The sequence below is a fragment of the Geotrypetes seraphini genome, chromosome 9, assembly GCF_902459505.1.
Source record: "Geotrypetes seraphini chromosome 9, aGeoSer1.1, whole genome shotgun sequence".
Classification (NCBI taxonomy): domain Eukaryota; kingdom Metazoa; phylum Chordata; class Amphibia; order Gymnophiona; family Dermophiidae; genus Geotrypetes; species Geotrypetes seraphini.
In genome coordinates, this window is record NC_047092.1 from 118,103,997 (window position 1) to 118,131,196 (window position 27,200).

At 43.8% G+C, this 27,200-nt stretch overlaps 1 protein-coding gene across 5 annotated transcripts in view; it reads right to left on the reverse strand.

The window, feature by feature from the left end:
• CROCC2 (ciliary rootlet coiled-coil, rootletin family member 2) overlaps positions 1 to 27,200 on the reverse strand; it is a 993,480-nt gene that overhangs the window by 332,369 nt on the left and 633,911 nt on the right. For all 5 annotated transcript variants that reach the window (XM_033959482.1, XM_033959484.1, XM_033959480.1 and 2 more), the window contains one exon: positions 21,787 to 21,921. In XM_033959482.1, the coding sequence (XP_033815373.1) occupies positions 21,787 to 21,921 (135 nt within the window). The remainder of the gene's footprint in view (positions 1 to 21,786; positions 21,922 to 27,200) is intronic.

Sequence of the window (27,200 nt, forward strand, 5' to 3'; positions counted from 1 at the left end):
TATAGCTTAATTGGCACGAAAAAGAATCTCTCTTGTGAGTTTTTTGGCAAGTTGCGGCGCTGGAGTACAGCGAATGAAAAATACTCCTCTTCAATGACTACTCGGCCCGCGTGGCCACAGCAAGGCTTACCATGGCTCTGATCTGCACCTCTCTCCACAAAAAGGGGATCCGATTCGCGTTGGTGTATGCGGCCAGCTTGCGCGTTTGGAAGGAAGGGAAATTGCACCACCTGTGGGACCTGGCAGCAGCGCAATATTTTCTGGACTCTTTGAACGCTGCGGTGCATGGCCAGCAGCCTGGCGGGGAGACTGAAGATTGACTCTCAGACAGCAGGTACCTTGAGACCGTTATGGCTGATGCTGCAGCATGACCTGCTGGGGTAGCTGGGCATGAGCTTTGAGGACTAATTGCTCATAGGACAGAAGGACTTTAATTTCCATTTACTCTGCTTAACCTGTATGCTGGTGCCTGGTATTCTCTCTCTGCTGAGAAGCGGCCCTGGCTGGTTTGCTTGACAGACACTAACTATTAGGCAGTACTGTGCTGTGGTTATAGTACCTCTCCCTCATGGTTTTGCTTAGCTTGAGAAGGCTTTTACAGTTCCATACCGGGCCGCGGAGGCCGGTGACTCCACTCCTAGGTTGCTGAAACGATGCTATGTGGTTATTGTTTCTTTTTGTTTTTTGTACTTTTGGGAACACCTGAGAGAAGGAATTTCTTGGGGCAGGGGTTGGGGGAGGGATTGGGAAGGAGAGAGTGCATCGGAATGTGCGAGAGGGGTGTTTGAGGTTTGCTTGGGGTGGAGGGGGGTATGTATGGAGTGTGTGGTCTGTGTGGGTAACTTCCTGTTGGTCCATATTGGTCGACCACCCTTGGGTAGTAGGCTATAAGATCCCTGGAGGTACCGGGAGGTTGGATGCAATAGTAGGGGGCCTAGCTAGGGGGCCTTCCTTTATGATGATACATGCTTCTCTTGTTCTGATTTTCTTTGTGTGAGTCTGACTCTTAATGGTTAAGTTGAAACTGTCTTCCTGGCACATAGACGGGATTCACTCTCCCATAATGTGGAAGAAACACCTAAACTAGTTTAAAAAAGAGAAAATAGATATAGCATTTCTTCAAGAAACCCACCTCTTGGGTTCAGAACATCTCAAACACTGTCAGGGTAGAAGTCTGTTTCTCTTCTTAGAATAGCAGAAAAAGGGGGGGTAGCTATTTTAGTTCATAAACAGCTGCCCTTGCAGGTTCACAAGGTCCTTTTGGATCAGGACGGTAGATATTTCAAGGTCCTGGGAGAACTTTGGGGTCATAAGTGGCTGTTCTGTAATCTTTATGCCCCCAATGTGTACAATCATCATTTCTTTTCTGAAGTGCTAGCTAAATTGTCTATGTATCCAGATTATCAATTGTTAGTAGGGGGGACTTCAATATCACTGCCGATCCAGAGAAGGACTATAATCCAGCTAGGAGTTGTCTGGGGAACCATGGAGCCAAGGGGGTTAATTTTTTCACAGGACAGCTTGAATTGCTGGACATCTGGAGGCTGCTGCATCCCACTAAACAAACTTAAACCTTTTAATCTCATCCACATGGAGTATATGCCCGCCTGGACTATTGGTCGATCTCACCCTCTGCTTTCCATGGTGGCAATGGCTGATATCCAGGAGGTCACAATGTCAGACCACTTCCCAGTGGTCATGGAGTTGCAACTTACCTCGGATCCTGGAGAACGTAGTTGGCGCTTCCCAAGCTATTTGTATAGAGATCTGGAGTTTCAGACGTTCCTCCGGGAACAATGGATGGATTACTGTCACAATAATCAGACTGAGGATATAAATCCAGTAGTGTTCTGGGAAGCTTCGATGGTGGTTGTCAGAGGCTTCATCATCGCTTATGTTTCCAGAAAGCGAAAGAAGCAGGAGGCGGAGTTTTTGGCCCTTACTAGAAAGTTTCAGCTACTGCGGAGACGACATTCCTTGACTCTGAGGACCGAGGAGACGACTCACTTGAAGACACTAAGAAGTAGCATAGACTCATTCCTGACTCAGAGAGCAACACGAGATCTTTATTATCAAAAATATAAGCTCCATCGTTGAGATGGGAAGATGGGATGCCTTTTAGCTAATCTAGTTTGTCCCTATAGGAAGCAACAGGTCATTCTGTCCATTAAAGATACTCAGGAAATAAGGCATACTCAAGAATATCAGATTTGACACCAGTTTGTCAAATTCTATGTGGAGCTGTACTCCTAGTGAGCTTTTCAGGACTTTGACCAGGCTGCTTTTTTTTTTTTTTTAGAGATCTGGAGCTCCCCCAGTTGACGCCGGGTCAACTTGACACGATCAACATCCCTATTACTACTGTTGAATTGCAGGCAGATATAAAGGCATTGAAGCTGGCAAAAGCACCAGGCCCCGATGGTTTTGGCCCAGAGTATTATAAACTCCTCTCTGATTTGACATCACCAGCACTTGGGGTAACATACAACACCTTGATTCGGAGCAGGCCCTAGGGACCACAAACTTGGCCCATGTGATTCTTCTGCCCAAGCCAGGAAAGTACCCCCAGCAGGTAGGGTCTTACTGTCCAATTTCCCTCCTGAACCAAGATGCCAAACTTCTAGCTGCAACTAGCCAAGCGTCTGAATACTTTTTTATCTGGGCTGATCCATGAAGATCAAGTGGGGTTCATTCCGGGCCGGTATGCATCAATAAACCTTACCTGGGCCATGATGGCATTGCATGCAGAGCGGGGGACCAGAGGTATGGCGGCTATGGCTGGGTTGGACATGGAGAAGGCTTTTGATAGCATTTCCTGGCAGTATTTGTTTTGGGTGTTGCCAAAATGTGTTGATAGTGGGACAGCTCTTTGACTGGATTCGCAGTCTCTATGTTCATCCGCAGGCCCGTCTGTTAGTGAATAGACATCTTACGGAACCCTTTTCTTTTGGTAGGGGAATCGGCAGGGATGCCCATTGTCTCCTCTCCTCTTCGTGCTTGCTATCGAGCCGTTGGCACTCTGCATTCGGAAAGATCCACATATCAGGGGTATTAAGATCGGGGACCGGGAAAGGTGCATCAATTTGTTTGCCGACGATATTTTGTTGTACCTCGACAGGTCCCCAGAGGATCTGCATAGGGCGCTGGAACTAGTCACATCCTTTGGCGGCATCTCTGGGCTAAAAGTGAACTGTGATAATTTTGAACTTTTGCCATTGGGAACAACCAAACAGGAGGCGTTACACACAAGCCTTGCTATAGCTTCGGTAAGGAAGACGATGTGATATCTGGGGGGTTTTCTGAGCCCGAATCACAAGCTCGTGTATGAGTATAATATCTTACATCACATAGAGAAGGTGAAGGCAATGTGTGTAAAATGGACAGACTTAACGTTAGGCCTGTGGGGACAGGTGGCTTTGACCAAGATGGTGCTGATGCCCAAACTCTTGTACCCCTTGCAAACTCTCCCAATCTGGATCACTAATATAGTAACATAGTAGATGACGGCACATAAAAACCTGAATGGTCAATCCAGTCTGCCCAACCTGATTCAATCTAAAAATTTGTTTGTTTGTTTTTTTTCCTTCTTCTTAGCTATTTCTGGGCAAGAATCCAAAACTCTGCCTGGTACTGTTCTTAGGTTCCAACTACTGAAGTCTCCGTCAAAGCTCACTGCAGTCTATCTACACCATCCCAGCCATTTAAGCCCTCCCCAGCCCAACCTCCACCAAACGGCCATATACAGACACAGACCGTGCAAGTCTGCCCAGTACTGGCCTTGGTTCTTCAATATTTACTATTATTTTCTGATTCTAGATCCTCTGTGTTCATCCCTCGCTTTCTTGAACTCCGTCACCGTTTTCATCTCCACCACCTCTCTCGGGAGCACATTCCAGGCATCCACCACCCTCTCCATAAAGAAGAATTTCCTACATCATATCATCTTTTATTTGGTGCAACAAAAGAATCTGCATTAGCCACAATAAATTGGGGTTGAACATGAGGATGGGGGGCTTGAACCTCCCTGACTTAAGACTTTCCAATGTAGCAGCTTTACTCCGCATTATCCAGGAGGGGTGGGCAGGTTACTCTCATTTCACTCCGAGGGGCTGGTTGGCAGCTTGGTGCTCGCCGCACAATCTGTTGAATCTTTTGCATTCCCAGTCGGAGTGTTGGGGGGCTCCTTCAAGCTGCGGCTTCTACTCCCTCTCCAGATGACATGGCATTGGTGGAGGAAGCATCAGCGGAAATCTTCAGAGGAATCTCTCTTGTTGAGGATAACTGGAAATACAGTGTTTTCCCTCGGGTATGGGTTGCTCATGGTTTCAGCTATGGGAGCAGAGGAGGTGTAGTACCTTGAAAGACTTGTGGGACCTGGGAAGCGGGGAATTCCCTACTTTTGCTCAAGTTCAGGTTCAGTGGGATCTGCCCTCATCAATTTTTGAACTTATCTACAAGTTCGCCATTATTATAACTCTTTACACCAGAAATGGGGGGGGACACTTGGCTCTGTGGTCTGCTAGATGCTTAGTTTTTAATGGCTCTGTGGGGTATGAATAAATTATCCACCTGGTATAGAACATTAAAAGCAGCCTTACCTTTACAGCCTATTGATGGAGTGGCCGATACGTGACAAAGGGATTTAGCAGTGCCATATAACCGGAAAACATTTTTGGATCTTTTTGGCCATGTCCACTCTTTTGGTGGCCTAACAGATTTCAAAGAAATGCAATTCAAGATTTTGCACCAGGCCTACCAATCCCGAGTTCAGGAGGCCCACATGGGACTCTGGGATGGGGATTTGTGCCCTAAGTGTAAACAATTCCCAAGTACATTTGTTCACCTCTTCCTAGAATGCCCAACTACAAAACTATGGTATGGCAGATTGTAAAGCACCCCATACCTTGTGATTATAGCTTGTTATTACTGGGGGATCAGAGGGAGCTCCTACAGACAGGGTTCTCGCTGGCCCAATGGAAATTTATTTATCTGGCTGTACTGGAAGTTAAATGACTTTTATTGCAATACTGGGTTTCAGATAAGTAGGCCTCTTATGAACACTGGCTCAGTAAGATGGCACTGTACGCCAACTTTGAAAGTCAGAGGTTCTCTTCTTCCAAACGACTGGACCATATGTGCTATGTAGCCCTCTGGAAGGACATTTTGCCCTGCTGCCATGGGGATTCACAGACTTTTGGTGGGGTTAATTAGGACCCTTCCAGCCATGGGACAGGCTATCTGCTCCCATGTTTTTCTTCTAGGGAAGGATCTAGGACGAGTGGTGGACCACAGGTAATTGCTTGTATGATTGTGGGGTGTCTGGTGTGTTCTGACTGGTGAGCTAGTTACTGTGATGACTGTGGGATGATTGACTGAAGTGAGTGCGTGCGATTGGACCAGTGCCCAGTGGGCCTTGGCCTGCTATTACTATTCTGTTATCACAATTGGAGCTCAGCTGTTTTAGCTCTCTTATAATTATTGCCCTGTTATGTTTTGCCTGTTCTGACCACTGATTGTACTGTTTCTATTGCAATTTTCAATAAATATTATTTTTAAAAAGTGGAAAATGATTTCAATTAAAGCTGACAATTGTCTTTAAGGAGTGTATTACTATTATAATGTGTTGAATAATTTAAATATACTTATAAAGATACCTGATTTTCCTCTTTTCTCTTCTTTCTGAAAGGAAATACTGCGCAAACTGCATTGCCAAGGCAAAAAACTAATTGGTACTTTATTCTATTATAAAGTCATTAATTTCATTCAACCAAAAACAAAACTCAGTATCAGATAACCTGCCATAGCTCAGGACCTTGCAAATTACTTCATGGAAAAAATAGACAACATTAGGAAAGATCCATACTAAAGTAATCTTTGAACCTACGTCTGAAGAAAATGACTATAATTTGTCACTTTCCAAATATTCTCAATTCACCCTGCCCTTAATGAGTGATAGTCAATGACTTATCCAATCTATCAATACCAAGGGATCTAGTTTTGACATGATTCCTCCATTTCTACTAAAGTGCTTCTTCTTTTGTTTTGGCTCCATCATACACAAACTGATCTCAAACAGTCTATCATCTGGGACACTTCCAAAATCATGGAAAGAATTGTCCGTCCATCCAATTATCAAAGATTGAAAGGAAAGTTCTCTTAAAAAAAAATCTATTGCCAAATCGCTAACATTCCATTTCTAGCTAAATTGACAGAAAAGGTTGTTTTCAACCAAATTTCAGAATTCATCGAGAAAACTAATGTGTTACATCCAAACCAGACTGCAATCACTCGACAGAACATTCCATGACAGGTTTGATGACAACCATCTTATATTATTTGGATCATCACAAATCTGTCCTTCTTATTTCACTCGACTTATCTGCTGCCTTCGACACTATAGATCATCATCTACTTTTTAAAAGACTCATCTCTATAGGATTCACTGATCAAGTCCTGCAATGGTTTTGTTCTTATTTCTCAGATCGTTCCTCCAAGGTCATCTTTAATAAGTCATCATCCAATACGTACCATAACACATATGGTATATTGCAAGGGTCAATATTATCTCCCCTTTTTAAATTCAATATGTTTATTGATTTTTGAATAAAGTTCAAAAACAGTCAACAAATAACATTCATGAACATATCATAATTATAAATTGTCTATAAGGTTAATGTTATCACAAAACACAGAAGTAGCATAGGAAGATTACACATTAAAGAATTTGTTTTGGTCAGTCTTTATGTAAACCAAAATTAATAGACATGCTAATTTCAGTTGGTATACAACAGGTTTTTCAGAACTGGAAATCTGCTTCACTACTAAACTACACCTTTTGGTGGAATTCAGTCTGTATGCATAAAAGATATAAACAACATGACTTGGAAAAACGATCTCCCCTTTTATTTAACATTATCTTGGCTCTACTAAAAACACTTATCAATCTATTGGTTTTTCAGTACATGCCTACGCTGACGACATTCAGCTTCTGCATCCTCTAGATCCTGAAAATCTCAATGAAATAAACAGTATCAATCAGACCTAAGACTAAAACTATGCTCTTCCCATGGAAAGATGAACTAGCCCTGCCTTCCCCAATATGCCTTAAAGATGTTCCATTAAAAATAGTTACATCTATGAAAATCCTAGGTGTTATCACTGACTACAGGTTAACCTACCACAATCAGATCAGCGTTGTTGTTAAAGACAGATTTCACAAACTACGTATGACAAGATATTTGCCAAATTTCTCGAACCAACCTTTTTAAATATCCTGATACACTCTCTTGTAATTTCTAAAATTGACTAGTGTAACTCACTTTATAAGGGGATCACACAAAAACAACTGAGGAAATCACCCGACCGCACTGTGTGAACTTTTTAAACCCGGTAACAGGCCGGGACATAGGGAGAAGATGTAGCCGTGGCCGCACGAGGCCAAGCGGCTCAACGAAGACCCCCCCCCCAGTCGAAGTCGTTCAAAGGAAAAGAAACAAAGTTTGTAGATGTGTTGCACAGCAACTTCAATCGACGAAAAACAACAAAAGAAGCCGCGGTGCAGAGAAGAGAGACAGGGCTTTCTGGCTCCGCGGAAAACTAAGAACTGAGGCCACGCTGAGGAGACGCACCCCTTAGCTGAACGGGAAGGCACACGCGCATGCGTGGTGCAGCACTAGCAAACTTTAAGATCTTCAATCAAGTTTGCTTGAAAAGCTGTCCGCGACGGGGCTCTGTGGATGACGTCACCCACATGTAGAGAATATGCTGCCTGCTTGTCCTGGGATAATTCAAAATACAGCAATAAAAATTATCACAAAATCTAGGAAATTCAATCACGTAACTTCCCTCTTAAAGAATGCACACTGGCTCCCTGTCTCGCACAGGATTACGTATAAAATAGCTTTATTAACATTTAAAGCACAAATCTCTAAAGCACCTTCTTTCATAGAAAGACTTCTTATACCCTGTGCCCCCTCATGTATGCTAAGATCAAAAAAGAAACATTTATTGTTTATCCCTTCATTACGAGTTATTTTTTAAATTTTATTTTTTAAAATATCTTTATTCATTTTAAAGCCAAAATAAGTGCAACATATTTTACAGACATTTTACACCTTAACAACACTTAGGGCTCCTTTTACGAAGCCTCGTTAGCGGCTTTAGCGCGAGCGTCTTTTCATCACACACTACCCCTGCGCTAGCCGAAAAACTACCACCTGCTCAAGAGAAGGTGGTAACAGCTAGCGCGTCTAGCGGTTTAGCGTGCGTTTTTACGTGCGTTAAACCGCTAAAGCGCCTTCGTAAAAGGAGCCCTTAAATTCTATCAAATTATATTTATGACAAATACATATATCAACCTCCCCCTTTATACATGACCAACAATTGCACTCTAAATAAAAATAACTCCCACCTACCCTCCCTAGACGTGCACGTTCAAAGGGCAAAATCAACAATCACTCCTTGCAGAATTCTGTCAATGGCTCCCAAACATCCATAAATTTCTTATAATGTTCCTGTTGTATTATACGCTCCATTTTAAAAGTATAACATAGAGATTCCCATCAGAAACTGTAATTTAGTCTATCACAGTTCTTCCAATTCCTCAACCCCTGTCATTATAAAGAGAAGTTTGTTATTTCGAGCAGATATTTGGCTTTTAGCCCTCATTAATGTACCAAATAGATGGTATCGTACGTCAATGCCACTGTATTTTCTAATATATTGTTCACTTGATCCCAAATAGATCTCCAAAATTTAAGTATCAAGGGACAATAGTATAATAAATGATCCAAAGTCCCAGCTTCAAGATGACAATGCCAGCATCTATTAGACTTCGAACTATCATTATGAGTTATTAACACACAACATTCGAACATCTTCTCCGTTACAGCCCCTCTACTCTGGAATTCCGTACCAGCTCATTTAAGGGAGGAAAAAGATTTAGATAGATTTAAAGGTAAATTGAAAAGTTTTTTATTTAAAGACACTTTCAATGCCTAATGCTCATTCACAGGATTTTTTTGCCACTTTTTTTTTTTTTTTTTTTAGATTTTTCGGTCATTCAAACTGCAAGGGTTTAAAAAAAAAAAAAATTATTCCTATTTGGATCTCCCCCTTCCTTGTTGTTTTTTAACATCTTGTTTTTCTGTTCTATAATCATTGTAAGTTCTCCCTCCTCTTCCCTCTTTTGTGTGTCTATCTGTCCTTTTGTGCATGTTTTGATGTCTATGTCTGTTTGATTATGTTGTAAGTATTATCCCATTTTAAATTCACTGTACATCACTTAGAAGTCTAATAAGCAATCAAATCAAATTTTAAATAAACTTGAAACTTGAAAATTAATGGAGCAATATTTAGCAACAATGAACATTTTTTAAACACCAGCTGCAGCATTTAAAAAATACATATTCAGCACTACTCTACAGATAAGCAGTACTGCTGAGTATATATACATGGAAAGGGTGATGAATGCTTGGAATAGCTTCCAGTTGAAGTGGTGGAGACTTTCTAGAATTAGGGGGTAAGCGGGTAACAGATTTGGTAAATTTGTGTATTCAATGCTTCACTGAAAACTTACTCTTAAAGGTGCTACAGTGTACTTTACCAGTGTACTTTACCAGTGTACTTTACCACTGACCTCAGGTAAGAGGGTAAAAAACACAGACAGGCAGAGAAACAGAACCGAGATATATGATGATTTTATACCTCTGAGTTACTTTCTGAAAACAAATTCCATTTAGTTGAATATGCACAGCACTGTACTGCAATGCTGTTTATATTAATGACATCAGACCATGTAAACCAAAATCATTTTCATGTCTGATGGATGACTGCATTTTTTTGGCCCAGCAGTTTCTCCTGTTCCTTTGGGCTTTCAGCTCAATCAGGACTTGTTTCTATTAAGATACAGTGTCATAAGTTTTCATTTACAACTACACAAGTTTTATTTCAATTGTTTTATAACTCCTACCTAACCTACCATTGTAGTGATGGCTCTTAGTTAGGGGCTAGAATGTGGCTCTCCCTGGAGCCTCATATGCATGTACTTTGTCTGGTCAGTAGCTCTTACCACTAAGCAATAACTAAGATATGGGCTGTGAACAGTGCTTTCACAGCATTTATAGAACAAGTATTTTTACCTGTTTTTCAGCCTAGCCCCTTTCCCCTGCAAGAAGATTTTGGACACAGCTTATGCAACTTGTTTGAGCTAAGCTCTATATAGTGTGCCTACAAGCTGTTTAGAGATTTTTAAACTAGCTTAAAAGACTTAAATCAATTTCAGCTTTCTGACAGGATGGGCCTTACATCACAATGTTAATTACATTAGCCAGAACTGTGTGGTACAGATGGGGACAACAGAGAGTAGCTATGAAAATATAAAGACAACAAAATCAAATTCAGCTGGTGTGCTACAGGGACTGGGAATCTCATTCTCTGGTGTCAGCATGGCTCTGTATTTTCTTGCCAAGCATTCTTGAAAGCAGTCTGTAGAGTTGACCCATGGACAGCAGCTCAGGAGTGCTGCCAGCAGCAATATGAAGAATCACAACAAACAAACAATAAAAGCCACCTCAAAATCATACAGACAAGAATCTTCATGACAGAGAAACATAACTGAGGAAAAGACTATCACTCTACAAGTCTATTTGGAAGATTCCAAAACTGTTAACAGAGGCAATTGGAATGATCTACAGTAATAAAACAAAACAATTTGCATGTTGTCCACTGGTTCTGAGACTTTATAAAGGGCTAACAAACAGCGTTGTATTTCTGACATCAAGAGATGTGCCTACCTTAGATAGATATGTAGGACAAACATTCTGGATTTGGAGGGAAGTATAAGAGGAAGTGTTTGAAGGGCCTTGAAGGAAACCATAGGCCTATGTTTTCTGCTATTATGGATGGACAGTCAGTCAGGGTAACATAGGAGGATTGTTGGGGAGTGCTGTAGCCAGTATTTGGTGAACTAAATGGAGAAAGGCCTCAATCGCCCATAAAACTAGAATCCCAAATCTTCTGTCATCCAATTATCATTTAACATTTGATAGCTGTTAATTTCTCCATTCTATAAACATAACAAAGTCTAAGTCTCCATTTAAGCAATGATGAGACACCTGGATGTTTCCTAGATGAGGCCAAGGTAAGTTTAGCTGCATGATGCACAGAACTGAACCTAATGCTTATGAAGGACAGCTATGTCACTGTTCAAAAGAAAAATATCAGGATTTCACAGAATCTTCAATCCTGTAACCTACTAAATTCGAAAATGAATACTTTTCCAGAAGGCTTTAGCTTTTGAATAAGTCCATAAACTATGTCCCAGGGTGCCTCTTGATCCACAATTTCTCTAACATTGTGCAGAAGCATGGGGGCACAATCACTGAAGATGATCAGGAGTTACGTACTAGCAATAAAGAGATACGGTGCTTGCTCACTGTTCTCACAGTGGTGCTGCTTTAACTCTTTGGCCATAGGCAGCGTGAGTGAAGAAAACATGCTGCCTTCAGCGACCCAGAAGCTTTTCCTCTGCTACTGCTTCCTGCCCCCACATAGGTGGGAAGCAGTAGCAAAGAGAAAGCTTCTGGGTCACTGGAGGTAGCATGTTTACTTCACTTATGCTGCCTACAGCTGAACAGTTAGAGCAGCATCACTGGGAGAATAGTGAGCAAGCATCGGATCCCGTGGTGGTGGTGGTGGGAAGGAGTAGCATGTGGAGGGTAAGAGATGCAGAACCATGGGGATGGGGAGGAAGGGGGAAGGGAAGGAAAGATGCCAGACCTCCAGGGGAAGAAAGAGAAGGGGCAGAAAGAGATGCCAGACCACTGGAAGGGGAAGAAGGGAAGGAGAGAGATGTTAAGATCACTGTATGGAGAAGAAGAGAAAGATGCCAGACCAGGGGAAAGAAAGAGGAGGGAGAAGTTCCAGATTAAGATAAGGGGAGGGGAAGGGAAAGATAGAGAGATGCCAGACCAAAAAGAGGGGAGGAGGAAAAGGAAGGAGGGGGGAGAGATGCTAGATTGTGGGAGACAGGATAAAGATCCCAGACCATAGGATGAGGAAAGGGGGAATTCAGATGTCAGACCATAGGAGAGGGAAAGAGAGGAAGGAGATGGTACACAGGGATGGAGGGGAAGGGGAGAGATAGGGAGGACATGGTATACAGGGATGGGATGGGTGGGGATAGAGAAGGAGAGAGCGAAGAAGATGTTGCATAGGGATGGGAAGAGAAGAAAATGGAAGAAATGCTGTTTATGGATCGATGGGAATAGGGGAGAAGAAAGAGGGAGGAGATGGCACACATGGATGATAGGGAAGGGCAGAGAGATAAAGGAGATAGTATGCATGGATAGATGGGAAGGAAAGACATGGAAAAGTAGATAGATTTGAGGAGAAAGCAGAAAAATGGAAGAAAGTTGAAAAAAGTTAATCCCAAAGATGGATGTAGGGCAGAAAGTGAAGGAGAGAAAAACAGCAAATGGTTAAGGCAGCCCTGGAAACAGAGTTTAAGAGCACAGACTGGGATAAGCTGAGTAGAAAAATAAAATCATCAGTCAACAAAGGTAGGAAAAGTGATTTTATTTTCAATTTAGTGATTGAAATGTGTTAGTTTTCAGAGTTTACATTTGCTGTCTATATTTTGCACTGTTTAGGAAGAAATATAGTTCTTTCTATTTCTCTGGTGTTATACTGCACGCAGAGTCTGGCATCTTAGGGTTTCATTTGTGTACAGTATATTAGAACTTTTAGTTTGTGGTCCTGTATTTGCATAGATTTTATCTGTGTTTTGCACGTATGACCAAGGCCAGGTGTTCTAGTTGGAATGAATATTATGAAGCATTATCGGTGTCATGGCCCCAAGTAGGAAGATATTTGATAGCAGTTTGTCCAGGTTTTGGAAGGCCTTGAGCTTGGGGCCGCATCTGGAAGACCTCGATGCATGCATGGATATTGATGTGATGACATCACGCAGTTATCATGGGCGACTTCAATTATCCGGGGATAGACTGGAACCTAGGCACCTCCGACTGTGGTAGGGAGACCAAGTTCCTGGATGCTGTAGGCGATTGCTTCCTGGATCAACTTGTCAAGGGAAATACGAGAGGAAATGCAATTCTAGACTTAATTCTAAATGGACTACGAGGACCAGTGCAAGGTATAGAAGTAGAAGGGACGCTAGGAAGCAGTGATCACAATATGATCCACTTCAACCTGGATAAGGGGGCGAAACATCGATCCAGAATGATGGCCATGGCACTGAACTTCCAAAAAGGGAATTATGAAGGGATGAGACTCATGGTGGGGAAGAAGAGGATAAGCACTGTAAAAACACTAGAGCATGCATAGTTCCTTTTTAAGGACACAGTCACCGAGGCACAAAATCTATATATACCGCGTATCAACAAGGGATCCATGAGGAAAAAGAACAAGGAACTGGCGTGGCTTACTGTAACGGTGAAAGAAGCAATCAGAGACAAGGAAACTTTGTTTAAGCAATGGAAAAGGTCAAACAGACGAAAACTGGAAAAAGCACAAACAACATCAAAGCAGGTGCCATAAGGCGGTAAGAGAGGCCAAAAGAGACTACAAGGAAAAAATAGCCAAGGAGGCAAAAAACTTCAAGCCGTTCTTTCGATATATTAAGGGGAAATGACCTGCAAAGGAAGAGGTGGGGCCTTTGGATGACAAAGGAATAAAGGGAGTGCTAAAGGAGGACAAAGCCATCGTTGACAAACTAAACATATTTTTTCCATCAGTATTTACCGAAGAGGATATACACTACATACCGGAAGCTGACAGGCTATACGCAGGAAACGAAGATAGGAAACAGACTGAGTTGACGGTCAATTTAAAAGAGGTATGCAGGCAGATTGATAGGCTTAAAAGCGATAAATCTCCTGGACTGTATGGCATTCATCCGAGGGTAATCAAGGAATTGAAAGGTGTTATAGATGAACTGCTTCAACTAATAACCAATCTGTTGATCAAATTGGGAAGGATTTCGGAAGACTGGAAAGTGGCGAATGTTACGCTTATCTTCAAGAAAAGTTCGAGGGGAGATCCGGGAAACTACAGACCGGTGAGTCTGTCCTCCATACCAGGAAAGATAGTAGAGGTGCTGATAAAGGACCGCATCATTGACCACCTTGACAGACACAATCTAATGAGCACCAGCCAGCATAGTTTCAGCAAAGGAAGATCTTGCTTGACGAACTTGCTGCACTTCTTCGAGGGAGTTAACAGGCAGGTAGACAAGGGTAACCTAGTCAACATTGTATATCTGGATTTCCAGAAGGCATTCGACATGAACTACTTTGAAAAATTGCGACCCATGGAATCGAGGGTGAAATACTCACGTGGATTAAAAACTGGTTGGTGGATAGGAAACAGAGAATGGGGGTAAATAGACAATACTCGGACTGGAGTGGAGTGCCGCAGGGTTCGGTGCTTGGACCCGTGATCTTTAACATATTTATAAACGATCTGGAAATTGGTCGATGAGCGAGGTGATTAAATTTGCAGACGATACAAAGTTATTCAGAGTAGTGAAGACACAGGATTGCAAAGACCTGCAACGTGACATAAACATGCTTGAGAAATGGGCCCTGACATGGCAAATGAGGTTTAATGTGGATAAGTGTAAGGTGATACATGTCGGTACCAAAAATCTTATTCATGAATACAGGATGTCTGGTGCAGTACTCAGAGAGACCCCCCAGGAAAGAGACTTGGGAGTACTGGTCGCCAAGTCAATAAAGCTGTCCGCATAATGCGTGGCAGCAGCAAAAAGGGCGAACAGAATGCTAGGAATGATTAAGAAGGGGATCACGAACAGCAGCACAAAAGAAAATCCAACAAAGTCTGCAGTTAATAAAGCAACAAGCAAAAAACAAAACACAAACTGCAGACTATGTACAAGATGAAGGCAATGTTTATTATATCAAAGGAGTTGCAGTGAATATACAACCTTATTACCAACCTAGGGATCACGAACAGATCAGAAAAGGTTATCATGCTGCTGTACCGGGCAATGGTATGCCCCCATATGGAATACTGCATCCAGGACTGGTCGCCCTACTTGAAGAAGGACATGGTACTACTCGAAAGTGTCCAGAGAAGAGCGACTAAAATGGTTAAGGGCTGGAGGAGTTGTACAGTTAGAGATTAGAGAAACTGGGCCTCTTCTCCCTTGAAAAGAGGAGACTGAAAGGGGAAATGATCGAAATGTTCAAGATAATGAAGGGAATAGACTTAGTAGATAAAGACAGGTTGTTCACCCTCTCCAAGGTAGGGAGAACTAGAGGGCACTCTCTAAAGTTAAAAGGGGATAGATTCTGTACAAATGTAAGGAAGTTCTTCTTCACCCAGAGTGTGGTGGAAAACTGAAATGCTCTTCTGGAGGCTGTTATAGGAGAAAACCCCCTCCAGGGATTCAAGACAGTTAGACAAGCTCCTGCTAAACCAGAACGTAAGCAGGTAAGGCTAGACTCAGTTAGGGCACTGGCCTTTGACCTAAGGGCTGCCGCAGGAGTGGACTGCTGGGCACGATGGACCACTGGTCTGACCCAGCAGCGGCAATTCTTATGCTCTTATGAGCGTGATGTCATCATGTCAATGTCCACACATGCGCAGAGGCCCTCTCGACATAGCCCGGAGCTTGAGGAAGGAGATGCAAGGTGCGTGTGGGGGTAGAGCTGGAAGTGGAACAGGATGGGGCAATGTATCCTCTTTTTTTAAGAGGAAATCTGGTAACCCTAGAAACAGGGATGCTCCTCATCCGACCATCTAGCACAAATCTGGCATGAATCATGGGTAAACAGCCTGTAGAGTCTCTATCGATTTTATTCCAAATTGAGGTGTTTTTGAGGCAGATAGAGGCTTTTAAAATCAAATCTGGAAATTCAAGATGGCTACTGCAGAAGCATTTTGTCACATAAAAATAGCCTGGGAGAGCTGAATAAAAGTTCAAAAAATTCAGGGAAGGAGTTTTTGGAGGTGGAGGACCCCATAAACCACCCAAACTGCAATTTAAGACACCTCCCACACACCTCATAGACTTCAAAAGACTGTACTGTACTCACAGTATGCTGGTGCTATGCTTGCATCAATTGAAACAGCAGCTGGGATACGGAGAAGAATCCTGCCTCAGACAAGCACGTAAACATAATCCAAATGCTTGTGTCTTCAGGAATCCAGTCCAACCATGAGAGAGAGCCTGAAAACCCAGATCCCCACAGCTTCACATGCGTCTTCAGGGAGGGGATGCAGCTGGCACCAGATAAAGTCCTCAGGACCAACATGGGGGCCACACAGCCTGTGCTCAAGCTCTGGTAACAGCCAGGAACAAGCCTTGCTACCAGTGGATCAGTCCCTGAGCCACCAAAATTATTAAAGTAGGCTGGCCAGGTAGCTGTCCTATAAAAGGGATGCCCTCCCAAGCTACAGATTTCTGATCCAGGCAGATCTGCCCCAGTAACACTGGGGACTTCTGGAGCACTGAGAAGCCTCAAAATCCAGATAAAACCCAAAAATAATAAATCAGAATCAGAGCAGATCAGAAAGAAACCTTCCAACTCATATATCCCTGTGATGCAGAAGGTAGAGCTGAGAAAGAAAAAAAATAGATGATGCCTTCCACTGATTCAAGACTTCTATGCCTTTTGCACTAGAATCTATCATGTGCTCTAAAATTATTTCCCTCCTTCTCGCTTTTTCCCAGCCTATCCCCAGAAGGATATCCCCTATCTCTCTCTCTGCCCTATCCCAGCCAGTTTCTACCAATTTTCCACTGCCTCCTCCCAGCTTGTCCCAATCTGTGCTGCTCTCATTCTCTTAACAGCCTGTCCTGACCAGGCCTTCTCATTTTCTCCCCAATCTCATAGTTCCCCTCACTTCCTCTTCAGCTTTTTTCCAATGAGTCCCTCTCACACTCTACTCAGCCCAGTTTCATAAGTCATCCTTTCTCCCTCTAGCCTGTTACTACCCATCCAAGCACATTAGTCTCTCTTTCCCTTCAGACTAATACACTAGTTTCTCTCCGTACTGCAGCATGAGCCACCAGTGTCTCTGTCTTCTCTGGTTCCCTGTTCAGCGATCCACTCTCTTTTATTATTCTTAGTCCTTAAGTCTTCCTCAGTCATAAGCTCAAATCCACCACTTTCCATCTCCTCTCCATCAGTGCTCTGTTCCTGATTCAGGCTGCTTTAACTGCTACTAAAAAGTGTTACTGTTGTTCTTGGTTTGTTCCTACTTAAAGTCAATGCTGCTGCTGCTGCTGCTGCTGCTTCTACTACTACTACTACTCTGCCCCTGCTCTTGTTGCTATGCTTAAGAAAGGATGAAAGGCTAGAAACAGATTGTGCATGCTCCTTTCTCAAGCTCCACAGTTAGCAAACTCCTTCTAGCAGGAGGCGGGGCATGGGAGAAGAGCATGTGTAGACTCCATCTAGCCCAGTGTTCTTAAGCATGATGGTAATAGCAGGGGAAGTTTGTAAGGGCCAAGAATAGAAGCAGCAACAGTAGCTCGAAGTAGGAACAAACCAAGAACAGCAGCAGCAGCAGCAGCATGGACTAGTAGTAGTTGATCCTATTTGTTTTTTAACATGCTCCTATAGCAGGTGCCACATTTGAACTCAGTACATGCATTTTTAAAATATAAGAAGTTCTGTGGGATGGGGAAAGGAAGCAGGAAGCATATTTCACTCTGAAGGAAAATCTGCACTTATATTGGTTGGTTTTCTGGTTCTGCCAGTTCCCACCTCCCTTAAAAAAAAAATTGTCAGACCAGCCAAATACCAGCTGATTGTCTTCCCATCTTGTGTTTCAGGTCTTAGTTATACTAATTGTCTATTGTCTCCATGCTTTCCAAAATTATTGTAAATTACTTCATTGTTCTTGTAATTATGGGCAGTAAACAAACAGTATCGTACCAAGGGGGGGGGGGCGGGGGGGGTCCGCCCCGGGTGCAGCCTTAGAGGGGGTGCACAGCTGGCCCAGTCCCTATCGCGCTCTCACCCTCCCAGCGAAATCAGCATCGGTGCCATTACCGAAAAAGGTAATGGCGCCAGGCCTTGGAGCACCGAGGCAGACCGCTTCCCCCCTTCCCAGCCAAACCCCCGCTGACCCTCCTATCTCTCCCCCCCAAATGAACCTTTCTGACCCTCCCAACGAAAGCAGGAAACCTCCGTCCAGTAGCGTCGACTGCTTCGCTGCTTTCTCCTCCCTCTGCCGCATCACTGATGACTTCATCAGTGACACGGCAGAGGGAGGAGAAAGCCGAGAAGCAGCCGACGCTACTGGAAGGAGGTTTGCTGCTCTCGCTGGGAGGGTCGGAAAGATTCACTGGGGGGGAGATAGGAGAGTCAGCGGGGATTCGGCTGGGAGGGGGGAGAAGCGGTCTGCCTTGGTGCTCCATTACCTTCTTCGGGCAGCAGCAGCTTTTACAATTCGATGCTGTCGCTGGCTTCAGGCCTTCCTCTCTGCTGGGTCCTGCCTACTTCCTGTTTTCATGAAGACAGGACCCGACAGAGAGGAAGGCCTGAAGCGGGCAACAGCAGTGAATTGTGAATGCTGCCGCTGCCCGATGAAGTTCAGGACATCAGGACATGGGGGAAGGAGCAGAGAGAAATCGGCTGCTGGCTTGGGGGTGAGGGTAGGGAAAGAATCGTGGAAGTGGAGAAATTGGCACCATGGCTTTGTGGGGGCTAGGGGGAGAGAGAAAGAAAGGCAAAAATAAAGAGGGTGGCCAGGGGGAGAGAGAAAGAAAGACAGAAATAAATAAAGAGGGGGGCCAGGGGGAGAGAGAAAGAAAGGCAGATATAAAGAGGGGGTCAGGAGGAGAGATAAAGAAAGTCAGAAAGAAAGAGGGGGACTAGGGGGAGAGAGAAAGAAAGGCAGAAATAAAGAGGGGGTCAAGGGGGAGAAATAGAAAAGCAGAAAGAAAGAGGAGGGCCAGGGGGAGAGAGAAAGAAAGAGGGGGAGCCAGGAGAAGAAAGAAGAAGGACCAGAAGAAGGACCAGAGACTCATGAAATCACCAGACAAAAAGGTAGGAAAAATGATTTTATTTTCAACTTAGTGATCAAAATGTGTCCGTATTGAGAATTTATATCTGCTGTCTATATTTTGCATTATGGCCCCCTTTTACTAAACCGCAATAGCGTTTTTTTAGCGCAGGGAGCCTATGAGCGTCGAGAGCAGGTGGGGGCATTCAGCGCAGCTCCCTATGCTAAAAACCGCTATCGCGGTTTAGTAAAAAGGGAGGGGGAATATTTGTCTATTTTTGTATAGTTGTTACTGAGGTGACATTGCATAAAGTCATCTGCCTTGACCTCTTTGAAAACCCGCGGAATATAAATGATAATTAACATTTTCTCTGCGTACAGCGTGCTTTGTGTTTTTAAAATTTTATTGTTGGTAGATCATTTTGACCTGGCCACAAAGGTAAGGGGGATGGAGGGAGGGGAGCTGCTGAAAGACATCTAGTAATGTTTGCAGGCTTGACTGTGCAGGGAATTATTTTTGTAAAATCATGTTTTGTTATGTGACTGGCATTATCTAGACTTTAATTTCTATGAATGAATAGAATGAAAATGATATAAAATTACTTGCTTGTTTTTATGTGCGCTGAAGGAAAGTGGAGAGAGAGTGGGCTGAGGATGCTGAAGGGAAATGGGGAAGAGAGTGGGGAGAAGACGCTGATTTATAAATTGACAATTGTACAGAATATTGTTTCTTTTTATACTTTAATATAAACAATTCAAGGCTTGTGTGGATGGAATCAGGTGGTTTGCAGGGATGGGGACCGAGCTTACGGGGATTAGTCCAATAAAATGGTATTTTTTTATTTCTCATTATTTGTTTTATTTTTATTTGTTAATTTATAAAGTGGTGATTGTTATGTATCAGTTTTTTCAAATTTACATCTACTGTCTTTATATTTTACACTGTATTATAGGACATGTGTTACTGTTTTTGTGGTGTTGCATTGTATCCAGGGTCTGGTTTCTTGGCGGTTCAGTTTAACTTTTGTCTACATATTTCTATTTTTAGTTTGTGATTATTCTATATTGGGCGAAAGTGTATCTCTGTTCTGTGTGTATGAAAAGAACATAGTTTTCAGTTGGCATTGACTACAGGATCAATTGACTGTGCGGGATCTGGCTTGTTTAGTTTTACAATGTATGTGTTGGTGTTCTAGTGCTCACTGCAGTGTTTAAGATGCTGCCTTTTCCTAGGTACACTCTTGTGCGATATGTGGATTGTTACTAAAAATCATATTTTTCATATAGATGGGGGGATGTCAAAAAATGATGGGCCCCGGGTGCCACATACCCTAGGTATGCCACTGTAAACAAATACTCTAAAATAAATGTATTACATGCTTCCTTTGAATACCTATTACTTGCTTCTATTGGACAAATGAAGCTGGGCCAAATAGATCATACCTAACATGACCATTTATTTTTTTCATCAAAACGGGACATCTATTAATTGACAGTCCCGCCCCCAATCCCACCCTCAATTTCTTCCATTCATTTTCATGTACACATAATATCTTATTAATTCATAATGGTAACCATAAAATTAAAAAAAAACCACAAAGCGCACTATATACAGAGAAAATGTTAATTATCATTTATATTTGGGGGTTTTCAAAGATGTCAAGGCAGATGACTTTAAAATATGCAATGTCACCTCAGTAACTATAGAAAAATAGACAAATATAGTTTAAAATATAGACAGCAGATATAAATTCTCAAAACTGACACATTTTGATCACTAAATTGAAAATAAAATAATTTTTTCCTACCTTTGCTGTCTGGTGATTTCATGAGTCTCTAGTTGCATTTCCTTCTGACTGTGCATCCTTTCTTTCTGCACTCAGGCCCAACAATTGTCCTTTTCTATTCCCTCCCTCCTTCCTCCTATAATGCCCCCAGTACCTCCTTCCCATGTCCTTAGTGCCCCCAGTGCCTCCTTCCTATGTCCTTCGTGCCCCTTCCTACTTCCTTAATGCCCCTTCCTGTGTCCTTAGTGCTCTCATTGCCTCCTTCCTATGTCCCCCTCACTGCCTTCCAGCCTTTGTCCCACCCCCTCCCCCGAAGCCAACCAGCCAGCCTGCCTCCCTCCCTCCCTCCATGCCGCGCCAAAGTCTGCCTCCAGCGCCCGATTCAAACTCGTTGCCGCTGCTGCCTGCCTGCTAGCCTCCCTCCAGTGCTGATTCAAACACCCGCCCGCCGCTGCTGCACCTTCTTCTTGCCGCCCAGAAGCCTTCTTCCCAACGTCAATTCTGATGTCGGAGAGGAAGTTCCGGGCTAGCGATTGGCGGGCGGGGGTTTGAATTGGCTCTGGAGGGAGGGGAAGCGATCACCTGTCCCATTGTTCCCACGCACAGCTTCAGGACGCTGTCCATGGAAACGGGACATTTTGGCGTCCCGAAGCGGTGGGTCGGGACAACGGGGCAGTCGGTCCAATAATGGGATGGTCCCATTGAAAATGGGATGTATGGTCACCTTAATCATACCCAGTTTGGTAGTTCTTTTGTTTATGTTCACACTCATTTTCTGTATGATTGTGTTATAGCAGATGGTGCAAAGCTAATCAAAGTTAACTGAGACATCCGCAGTACAGATTTCCATAGGGCAAGGTTTTGTTAGTGCTAGCTACAACCCCAACAGTATAAGTTGCTAAAAGCAGAGTCCTGTCAGATTAATCCGGGACTGTTCAATATTAATGTTAGTTCATGTATGCATTAACACAAGGTGAAGAGCCAGGGACATGATGTTCACCTTATCCAGCTCCTGCCGATTCAAGCCCTCTCTTTTCACTCGATCAATCTCCAAGTTGGCATTTGTAAGCTCTCGCTGAGCCTGGTTCAGCTTTTCTGCAAGGAGATTCTTCTCTGATTCTTTCACAAACAATGCCTAGGAAGTGGGAATAAGCAAAAATAAATATAGATCGCTTGCAGAGAGGTCCTAAGTGAAATCCTGATTTCTTGAAAAAACACCCAAACCAGATTATAGAATCTCATTATATTTGTTTTTGTAAGAACTGAAAACCTTGTTATTTAAAAAATATATATTATATTTATAATGTACTTTTCATATTTTACATTTTTTTCGATTGCTAGTTTTTCAAATTGTGAGCCGTCTAGAGCTTTTTGGTGATGATGGTATATGAGAAACATATATTCATATTAGTACTGGTATTATAAAACAGGAGATTATGTACTTACCCTGATAAGATCTTTTCCAGTAGATAGGTGAGGCATTCTAGACCAAAGGGTTATGTCCCTTTACCCGCATGGATTGCAGAAGAGAACTATTCCAGGTTTTCCACTCCGCCTCTAGAGTACTTCACAGACTAGCTTAGCTCCTCCCATCAGTCAGTGCCCAAGCATGAAAAGACACACACAGCTGTGAAGTAGAGGCACCTGTAACAACAAGCTAAACAATGTTCTGCTCAAAGCAACTAAAGAGCACCCGTAACTACCAACATAGGCTTCAAAGGAGCTACTCCCCGAACAGGGTGAACCTATATACAACTACTTCCCAGCCCCTAAGGGCTGACTGGTCTCCATGAAACAAGTTGGTAGAGAAAAAGTCTGAAATGTGACATTGAAATCTGAAAGCAGGCACTGCAAGGACAGGGCGGGGGGTCTAGAATGTCTCACCTATCTACTGGAAAAAATAATCTCCTTTTCCAGTGCAATAGGCGAGACATTCTAGACCACAGGGACGTACAAAAGCAGTTCCCCAAAGAGTCAGGGTGGGTTTGCTGTGCCTGCCCTCAAGACCGAGGACCCAAAAGCCAAGTCCTGTCTGGTAGCAACATTCAGTCTGTAAAATTTGGCAATTGTGTGAAGAGACGACCACGTCGCTGCCCTACAAATCTCCTCAGGAGAAACAGATCGTGTTTCGGCCCACAAAGAAACCACACTCCAACTAGAATGTGCTTTAACAGAAACAGGAGATGGTTTTCTTGCAAGAATGTAAGTGGACAAAATGGCTCTACAGATCCACAGGGAGATCGTGGCCTTAGAAGTGGGAGTACCTCACTTAATTGATTGCATCAGCACAAACAGACAGTCAGAAAGGCAAAAATCGTTAGTGACCTCCAGGTAATGCAGTAGATCTCTATGCACGTTCAACTTTTTCAGAAAACTATCTTGATGTTTGGAACCTGTCGGTTGTAAAACAAGCAAATACACCTCCTGATTGACATGGAATGCTGAAACCACCTTAGGCAAAAAGGAAGGAATTGTCTAGAGTGAAACTCCCATCTCTGAAATTCAGAAAAAAGGGTCTCTACATGACAACGCCTGCAATTCGGAAACCCTGCGGGCAGAAGTGATGGCAACCAGAAAAACAGTCTTGATCATAAGATCCAGGAGAAAAGCATCACAAAGAGGCTCAAAAGAAGCTCTGGTAAGGCCCAACAACACCACATTAAGGTCTCAGGCCGGGAACGGATTCTTAATGGGCAGCTGGACCCAATGAGCCCCTTTCAAAAAACTAGCAATATCTGGATGCGATTCTAATGAAGACCTGCTATCCTGAGATCGGAAACATGATAGACCGACCACCTGGACTCTTAAAGATTCCACAGTGAGGCCCTTTTCCATCCTGGAGAAAGGCAAGGACCCGCGACACTGAAGCTGAAAAAGGGTCCATCTGATCCTGGTTACATGAATGTTTGAAGGTGCTCCACACCTTAGCATAGGCGGATAATGTGGATGATTCTTAGATTTGAGAAGCGTAGCGATCATAAGCTCTGAATAGTCTTTACATTCTAAGGCTACATGCTCAAGAGCAAAGCCGTAAGAGCAAAGTGACCCGGATCTTCCATGGCTACTGGGCCCTGAGTAAGAAGGTCCGTGTAGGCGCTCAGACACAGACTGCGTTCTACCCACAGTCACATCAGATCTGCATACCAGGGTCTTTGCGGCCACTCGGGAGCCACTAGAATGACTCAGCCTGGATGAGTTGCAATCCTTCAAAGAACCTTGCCGATTATTGGCTAGGGTAGAAAGATGTAGAGAAGACCATCTGGAGGCCACGGCTATATGAGAGCATCAAGCCCTGTGCTTTCGGGCTCGAATCTACGGCTGAAGAAGCGTGGCGCTTTCTTGTTTTGTGCCATGGCCATGAGATCGAGGTGGGGTTGTCCCCAACGTCTCATAATTATTCAGAGTAGTTGAGATGCAGGGGGACAGCGAAAATCTGCAACGTGACATAATCAGGCTCGAGGAATGGGCATCGACATGGCAAATGAGGTTTAACATGGATAAGTGTAAGGTGATGCATGTCGGTAACAAAAATCTCATGCATGAATACAGGATGTCTGGGGCGATACTTGGAGAGACCTCCCAGAAAAGAGACTTGGGAGTTCTGATCGAGAAGTCTATGAAGCCATCCACGCAATGGCTGGCGGCAGTAAAAAGGGCAAACAGAATGCTAGGAATGATAAAGAAGGAGATCACGAACAGATCGGAGAAGGTTATCATGCCGTTGTACCGAGCCATGGTGCACCCTCACCTGGAGTACTGCGTCCAGCACTGGTCGCCGTACTTGAAAAAGGACACAGTACTACTCGAAAGGGTCCACAGAAGAGCGACTAAGATGGTTAAGGGGTTGGAGGAACTGCCATACAGCGAAAGATTAGAGAAACTGGGCCTCTTCTCCTTCGAACAGAGGAGATTGAGAGGGGACATGATCGAAACATTCAAGGTACTGAAGGGAATAGACTTGGTAGATAAGGACAGGTTGTTCACCCTCTCCAAGGTAGAATTAGAGGACACTCTCTAAAGTTGAAAGGGGATAGATTCTGTATAAACATAAGGAGGTTCTTCTTCATCCAGAGAGTGGTAGAAAACTGGAACAATCTTCCGGAGTCTGTCATAGGGGAAAACACCCTCCAGGGATTCAAGACAAAGTTAGACAAGTTCCTGCTGAACAAGGACTTATGCTGATAGGGCTAGTATCGGTTAGGGCACTGGTCTTAGACCAGAGGGTCGCCGCGTGAGCGGACTGCTGGGCATGATGGACCACTGGTCTGACCCAGCAGCGGCAATTCTTATGTTTTTATGTAGGGATGGCTCTGAGCTCCAAGGAAGACTAGCAGACCGGCTAACAAGAACCCCAAAGGGATCGACCTGTTAGCTACAGATCGAAGTCTGTGAATTCTCAAGCAGACAGCTTGTCGAAATTCATAAAACATGAAAGAACCATAAAAGGGGATGAAACTACGTCGAATTAAAAATAATAAATGTCGGAGAGCAGAACTCTAACACCTGCAGCCATGCATGCACAAGAGAAAGGCTGATGTGAGGAGCTAAGCTAGTCTGTGAAGTACTCTAGAGGTGGAGTGGAAAACCTGGAATGGTTTTCTTCTGCAGTCCATGCAGGTAAAGGGAAATAACCTTATGGTCTAGAATGTTTCACCTATTGCACTGGAAAACATATTGGTCAATAGCGGTTGGTGTTTTTTAAATGTTGACTACTGCCTGCTGAATTAAGACCCCATATTCAATGCTGGGCCATGTCCATGCACTAGCATTGAATATCCAGGGCCATGTTGTCGTCAGGGGTTGGGGGGGGGTGCCATGGCACGGCATGCATGGCATTTTTTTATGAGGTAGATATTGTGTGTTAAACACACACATCTGTGTTTATAGAAAAAGAAAAAGAAAAAAATGGCAGACCTGTTGTTTTTTCCAGGTCGGTTGTACAGGTCGTTGCATGCCTTTGCAATGTTAGGCCATCGATTGGATGACTCATTTTAATATTAATGACCTCATTTTAATAGTAATGAGGTCTTTTGCATGCCAGTTGGAGAATGTACGTCTGCATGGAAAACCAAGCGGTGAAACGTTTTGAAAATCAGGTCGGCAAATTCCCTCGGTCGCTAAATTAGTCAAACTGGTTTAGCAACCATCGTTACATGATCAGAGTATTTAGGACCGGATTTTGTATAGTATGCCTGGTTTCAGTAGCCACCTAAATGGCTTTTGAGAATCGCACATGGGCGTCCTATATAGAATTGCTTCTGTCCTGATAGACAGATGCCTAACCCCACCTAACATCCCCAATTCTCTAACTGGCGTCTATGTCACAGGCGCCAGTTAGAGAATCACGTTGCCACTGAGCTGATCAGTTTTGCGGCTGCAGCCACAGCAGGAACCTGTCCCCCTGCGAAGTCGGCCAGCAGGAGGGATTCTCACTTCCTTCTGCTGGAACCCCCGAAACCCCCCTCCCCCCCACGGAATGTCTGCAGCAGGAGAAGTGCCCACTCCCTCCTTCCACCACCCCCAAGACATCCCCCAGCAGGAGGGATACCCACTCTCTCCTGCCGCTGGCCCTTATCATGCCCCAAAGCCACCCAAACACTCCACGACTCCACCCCCTGACTCCACTCTGACACTCCCAGACTCCACCCTGACACTCCCCGACATCCCAAGATCCCCCTGACACTCACTGAATACCCTCCCGACACCTCTAAATTCCCATGCCACCCCCGAACTCCCTGACAGCTGGCAAGAGGGATGTTTACTCCCTCTTGCTGGCAGGCCCGTCACTGCAAAATGGCGGGCATTCCTCTTTCTGGTGCATTCTGGGATGCACTGGGGATGGGTCTAAGGCCCTGATTGGCTCATGCCAAAGGCTTCTCCTATAGCAGGGGCCTTAGGCACCTGGGCCAACTGGAGTCCTAGGCCTCCTTCCCAGTGCATCCTGGGATGCACTGGGTGTGGCATAAAACTCTGATTGGCCAGATCCCTCAGGCCCCATGGGATGGGGCAGATTTTGTATAGAAGCGGGAAGATACTATGTACTATCTATGCAAGGAGACCAGAGTTGGCTAACAGTTTCTGGTCTTTCTCCTAAAATCATTGCAAAAGACAAAGCTATAGTATTTGTCTAATTCAATGTAAAATGTCTTTGACTAGCACAGTCTCTACACCTAACTCCACTGCCCCAGGTACATAATAAGTATCTTTATATAATATGTAAACCACTTTGATTGTAACCACAGAAAGGCAGTATATAAAATTTCATCCCTGTTCCCTTTCCATAGGAATCCAGTAGTATAATTCAGTCTCAGAACTTATAAGGCTGTTAAGCAACAGGTATGGGGACCCTATCTTTCACCACTGCCTAAGTGGAGTAGAAAGAAGAAAGGGAGAAGAAATTCTATACTACCAGCT